This window comes from Chiloscyllium plagiosum, chromosome 19, assembly GCF_004010195.1.
Source record: "Chiloscyllium plagiosum isolate BGI_BamShark_2017 chromosome 19, ASM401019v2, whole genome shotgun sequence".
Taxonomy (NCBI): domain Eukaryota; kingdom Metazoa; phylum Chordata; class Chondrichthyes; order Orectolobiformes; family Hemiscylliidae; genus Chiloscyllium; species Chiloscyllium plagiosum.
In genome coordinates, this window is record NC_057728.1 from 41321870 (window position 1) to 41328376 (window position 6507).

General features: G+C 40.1%; 1 protein-coding gene across 7 annotated transcripts in view; it reads left to right on the forward strand.

Annotated features, from left to right (window-relative positions):
* Positions 1–5219, forward strand: part of grip1 (glutamate receptor interacting protein 1) — a 458656-nt gene extending 453437 nt beyond the window's left edge. For 5 of the 7 annotated variants that reach the window (XM_043709637.1, XM_043709634.1, XM_043709639.1 and 2 more), the window contains 5 exons: positions 3175–3286; positions 3414–3482; positions 3817–4053; positions 4672–4818; positions 4947–5219. In XM_043709637.1, the coding sequence (XP_043565572.1) occupies positions 3175–3286; positions 3414–3482; positions 3817–4053; positions 4672–4818; positions 4947–5186 (805 nt within the window). In that variant the 3' untranslated portion in view covers positions 5187–5219. The remainder of the gene's footprint in view (positions 1–3174; positions 3287–3413; positions 3483–3816; positions 4054–4671; positions 4819–4946) is intronic. The other 2 variants (XM_043709635.1, XM_043709640.1) reach the window with 1 other exon arrangement.
* Positions 5220–6507: the final 1288 nt, after the last annotated feature.

The following is a 6507-nucleotide window of genomic DNA, read 5'->3' on the forward strand; positions in this document are numbered from 1 at the left end:
GGCTAGTGTAGGTTAGGTGGGCTTGGAGCGGCGCAACATCGAGGGCCAAAGGGCCTGTACTGCGCTGTATTTTTCTATGTTCTATTAAACATTGTTGCATCTGTCTCTTTTCTAAGAACAGTCCCAGCTTCTGGGATGCAGGAAATGTCAGGACGTAGAGTGAGTACTTGGAGCTGCAATGTTGTAGACATACAGAGACTTGGATGTCACAGGGGCAGGAATGTTTGCTGGATTCTCCAGGGTTTAATTGGTTCAAAAGGAATAGGGAGGGAGGTAAAAGAGGTGGGGGAGTAGCAATGTTAATCAGGGATAGTATCACAGCTGCGGAAAGGGAGGTCATCGAGGAGGGTTTGTCTACTGAGTCAGTATGGGTGGGAGTCAGAAACAGGGGAGTTTTCTATAGAACCCCAAAAGCAACAGAGACATGGAGGGGCAGATTGGGAGGCAGATTTTGGAAAGGTACAGAAGTAACAGGGTTGTTGTCATGGGTGACTTCAACTTCCCTAATATTGATTGGAACCTCCTTAGGGCAAATAGTTTGAATGGAACAGATTTTGTCAGGTATGTCCAAGAAGGACTCCTGACTCAACATGTAAATAGGAAAACTAGAGGGGAGGCCATATTGGATTTGCTGCTTGGCAATGAACCAGGTCAGGTGTCAGATCTCTCAGTAGGAGAGCATTTTGGTAATAGTGATCACAACTCTCTGACCTTTATTATAATCATGGAGAGAGACAAGAGCAGATGGTATGGGGGAATATTTAATTGGGGGAGGGGGAATTACAGAGCTATTGGGCAGGAACTGTGGAGCATAAATTGGGAACAGATATTCTCAGGGAAATGCATGACAGAAATGTGGAGGCTATTTAGGGAGCACTTGCTGTGAGTGTTGGATAGGTTTGTCCCAGTGAGCCAAGGAAAGGATGGTAGGGTGAAGGAACCTTTGATGACAAGAGATGTGGAACATTTAGTCAAGAGGAAGAAGGAAGTTTAAATAAGGTTGAAGAAGCAAGGATCAGACAGGGCTCTAGAGGGTTACAAGGTAACCAGGAAGAAACTGAAGAATGGACCTATGAGAGATAGAAAGAGGCATGAAAAAGCCTTGGCAGATAGGATTCAGGAAAACCCTAAGGTATTCTACATTTATGTGAGGAACAAGAGGATGGCCAGAGTGAGGTTAGGGCTGATCAGGATAGTGGAGGGAACATGTGCCTGGAGATAGAGGAAGTCCTTAATGATTACTTTGCTTCCGTATTCACTACTGAGGGACCTGGTCTTTGTGAGGACAGCATGAAACAGGCAGATGTGCTCGAACATGTTGATGTTAAGGAGGAGGAAATGCTGAAATGTTTGAAACACTTAAGAAAAGATAAGGCCTCTGGGCCAGACAGGATATACCCAAGGTTACTATGGGAAGCGAGGGAAGGGATTGCTGCACCTTTGGTGATGAGTTTTATGTATCATGTCTACTGTAGTACCAGATAATTGGAGGGTGACAAATGTTATTCCCTTGTTCAAGAAAGGGAGTAGGGATAACCCTGGGAATTATAGACTAGTCAGTCTTACATTGGTGCTGGGAAAATTAGTTGGGGAGGATTCAGAGAGACAGGATTTATGATTATTTGGAAAAGCATAGATTAGAGATAATCAGCATTGCTTTGTGAGGGGTAGATCATACCTCAGAAACCTTATTGAATTCTTTGTGAATGTGACAAAACACATTTGAAAGAAGAGCAGTGGATGTGGTGTATATGGATTTTAGCGAGGCATTTGATAAGGTTCCCATGGTAGGCTAATTCAGAAAGTAAGGAGGCATGGGATACAGGGAAACTTGGCTGTCTGGATACAGAATTAGCTGGCCCATAGAAGACAGAAGGTGGTAGTAGATGGAAAGTATTCAGCCTAAAGCTTGGTGACCAGTGGTGTTCCGCAGGGATCTGTTTTGGGACCTCTGCTCTTTGCGATTTTTATAAATAACTTGAATGAAGATGCGGAAGGGTGTGTTAGTAAGTTTGCCAATGACACAAAGGTTGCTGGAGTTGTGGAGAGTGTAAAGGGGTTTGTAGGTTGCAACTGAACATTGACAAAATACAAAACTGGCTGAGAAGTGGCAGATGGAGTTCAGTCTGACAAAGTATGAAGTGATTCATTTTGGAAGGTCAAATTTGAATGCAAAATACAAGGTTAAAGGCAGGATTCTTGGCAGTGCGGAGGAACAGAGGGATCTTGGGGTCCACATCCATAGATCTCTCTGAGTTGCCACCCAAGTTGATCGGGTTATTACGGCATATAGTGTCTTGGCTTTCATTAGCAGGGAGATTACGTTTAAGAGCTGCTAGGTTATGCTGCAGTTCTGTAAGGCCCACACGTTATAGACCACACTTGGAGTACTGTGTTCATTTCCAATCGCCTCATTCTCGGAAGGATGTGCAAGCTTTAGAGAAGGTACAGAGGAGATTTCAGGAAGCTGCCTGGCCAGGAGGGTATGTCTTATGAAGAAAAGTTGAGGGAGCTAGGGTTTTTCGCATTGGAGCAAAGAAGGGTGAGAGGTGTACAAGCTGATGAAAGGCATAGATAGAGGGGATAGCTAGAGACTTTTTCCTTGGGTGGAAATAGCTATCACAAGGAGACATAATTTTAAGGGATTGGAGGAAGGTTTCGGGGAGATGTGAGACGTAGATTCTTTACACAGAGTGGTGGGCGCATGGAATGCATTGCCAGCAGCGGTGGTAGAGTCAGATACATTAGGGACATTTAAGTGACTCTTTAAAGAGGAGCTAGGTTCCTGTAATTGGATTGGCACATGGATGATAGTAAAATGTAAGGTATGTAGGTTAGTTTGATCTTCGAGTACGATAAAAGGTCGGCACAACATCGAGGGCTGAAGGCCCTGTACTGTTCTATGTTCTCCAATCCATTCATACAACTAAAATTCCTTATCATTGTAACAATTGTTCAAATGCAACCTGTACTCGAGAAAAGATGTGAAGACATTAAAGGGCATTGCACAGAATTTGGACATAATCTACAGTTGAGGCCATAGTGTTTGTAAATATTCTGCATAACAGCGATTGATACAGTAAAACAATGTAATTTCTCAAAGTTTTTTGGACATCAAAACTGCACCCTGCATACAGTTTTTAATTACGTATTTTTTATTTGGACAACTTTCAGATATGTAGGTGGTCATGATGGCTTAGAAACAGATCAGGAAGAAAACTTTTGGTCCCAGGCTCTAGAAGATTTGGAGACCTGTGGTCAATCAGGAATCCTGAGAGAATTGGAGGTAATAAGGCTTTGTTCTTTGGTATGCATAGACTGTCACCATTTCAGACCAATAATATTAAATGAATGAGTCAAAGTTTTGCATCAGCATTTTTTCTTTAGCTTGTATATGGTCTTAATGATTACAGGAACCTAGCTCCTCTTTAAAGAAGGCTGGCAACCAAAACCAACTGAATTTGAAAAACTTGGCTATATTGGTACATTTTTTGACTGTTTAGTATTGCAGTGAGGTAGTAATTTTTAAGATTGTACAGTTTCTAATAGTTTTTTTTTGCTTAAAACTAACTAAAATTAACAGCTAATAATTCAAAACTGACAATTCTTACTTTTAATCCTTCCTAACACAAACCCCATATAGTGTTAAAATATTAATACAAGCATTATGCAACTAATTCTCTACATCAACTCAAATGTGTGAATGTAACTACGTACAGTTTTTCTAACTCTCACAAACATTGCTAATAAGAGTTCCCTACTTACCTCATTTTTCGGGATGTTGAACTTTTACAGCTTTGTTATTTAATCCAACAGGCGACAATCATGTCTGGGAGCGCACTGAGTCTTAATCATGAAAACAGCATGACACACAGGCCGCTGGGGAGACAGTCCAGCTTCCAAGAGAGAAATCCTGTCAGGGTTCATTACACCCAGAATTCCCGTAGCAACACTCTACCGTCAGATGGTGGGAGATCGAAGTTGCTTGCTATTAGAAAGATCAAGCAAGAAATGAAAGAAATCATGTCACCAACACCAGTGGAGTTGCACAAGGTTTTAGATTTCATAAAATATGATCATTCTAGTGGTGTTTGTGTTTCTCAATTCAGATGTGTTCCTTTATAGAAACTGACATTGAAAATTGAATTATCAATTTTACTATTTGCATAAATTAGACTAGCAAAAATCAATTGTTTTCATGACTCGTAAAGCTAGACTTGGAAGTAGATCTGTTTTGTAATTTGCTTTCAAATAGAAAGGACAGCTTATTCAAATAATGTTGCACATTGTTCTCTGCTTGATAGTTTTTGTAGTGTTCCAGTAAAACAGCTGGATAAACTAAGAGCAGAATACTGGAAATCTGAAATGAAAGTGTTGGTGTTGGAGGAACCCAGGTCTGACAGCATCTATGAAGGAAGAAACAGATGTAATATCTTGATTCCAATGTGACTCTTGAGAACTGAAAGGGGCTGGGAAGTGGTTTTTAAGCTATTGGCAACCACTTTAGGTTCTGAAGTCTCATCAGATGTTGCCACACCTGTCACATTTACCCAGCACTTTCTTCATTGCAAAAACCAGTACACCTCCCAAACAAGATGCACACTGTACATTGATTCTGTACCAATTGGAAAGTTACCAATTGATTAAGTACCTTCTTGAAATCTTTCTTAGGTAACCCTCTATAAAGATTCAGATATTGAGGATTTTGGATTCAGTGTTTCAGATGGCCTGCTTGAGAAAGGTGTGTATGTCAACAACATTCGCCCAAATGGACCAGCTGCCCTTGGTGGTGTCAAACCCTACGACAGGTTGTTGCAGGTATAATAGATTCAATAATGAAATTCAATAACTGTATAAATCACTCGGGGAAAAAAATCTTGTGGCTATATGTATTATTTGAAAGTAGAGACTGAAAGATTGGTGTTGGCTTTATTTCCTTCCAACAGGTAAATCACATCCGTACGAGAGATTTTGACTGCTGTCTGGTGGTGCCTCTCATAGCAGATTCTGGCAATAAACTTGAGTTGGTCATCAGCAGAAACCCACTGGCCTTTCAGGAGGTGCTCTCGGTAGATCAGACGTTCCAAGCAGGAGAATGGAGTGAGCAAGACGAAGCTCATGTTTTCAGGCAGCAGAAGGGAAGACTCGGTAGTACAGACATACAGGAGAATACCAATACATTGTAGTGCAATGCATTCAGTCCAATAGGCTGAAGTATTGTCTATACTTTTATGGTGCTAACTCACTTTAACATTCATTTGTGGAACACCTGCCTTTTCAGTCTGTCATTCATGTCTCTCAAGTTCCAAGCACAGATTTCATAAATCAGGAGAAACCTATTTTTTTTTAAGACCCCCTCCCCTCAACACCACAAATGACAAAAAAAGACTTGTTAACAGGTTTGACAAAACTGTGAAACATAACTAAGCCAGTCTATGCAGGGCACAGCCATGAAACAAAACCTGTGCACTATTATGCCAAGAGTAGTTTATTTTTTCCTGGTGATTACTGTCCAAATTCTTTTTAAAAATTAACCTTTTTATTGATGTTGCCAGCTGGTTACTGGACAAAAAATATACATGCTGCATAAAATGTAAAATGAGCCTTTTTAATTAAATTGAAAATCGTGATTATATTCCAAAGCTATTGATGCAGCAATCCCTAGTGAAATGTAGATGTTTAAAAGGGTCTAAACTGCACAGACAATGTTCAATCAGTCTTCACTCAGTTGGTATCTAACCTGAAGGCTTCATTCTTGGGGCAGTTATCTTTTAACAGAATTCTCACGGGGAAGCAGTACGAGCCTTACAATGCGATCCTTAGCTCTGATTTCCAGAAATATTTAAAATCACAATGCTCAGACTTGAATATTGAGGAATTCCTTCTACAAACTGCAAAAATGAGAGAATGATAGCTAAGACTTCATTCTTGATCTTTCAAAGCACTGCACTGACTTGCAAAAGGAGAATGCTAATTGCTGGGAAAAAAAGTAAAACACCATTCCTGTTTAAAAAAAAACAAATAACCACAGGTGACCTTCTCTTTACCAGGATTTTGTGGCCTCATCTTTTACCATGGAGATTCTAAAATTACCACCATGACAGTAACTCTTGACATATACACCTGCCATTTCAGATTATTAAGTCTTAATATTAATCCATTAATCCAAATAGGTAATCCTAAACCTGTTCATTTATGTGTCTTCTACATGTTAAGGTCCATGATTAACACATTTGTATTTGTAAAAGGTTGACTTTGTAAATCAGTAAAACTGAAATATGAACTCTACTTTGATGTACATGAATTTCAAGGCTGGTTAAATGTTAGTATTATTGTTGGTTGTGCCTCACTTCAGTGAATCAAACGTACCAGGTTAGATGTTAACTTCCACCATCAGGTGAAATCTTACCATGAAAAGGTGCAATGGGCAGAATCTAGTGCACTTGATCAATGAAAAGCAAACTTTTTACCACTGGTTGGAAAACCTAAAATCTACACCTGACACCT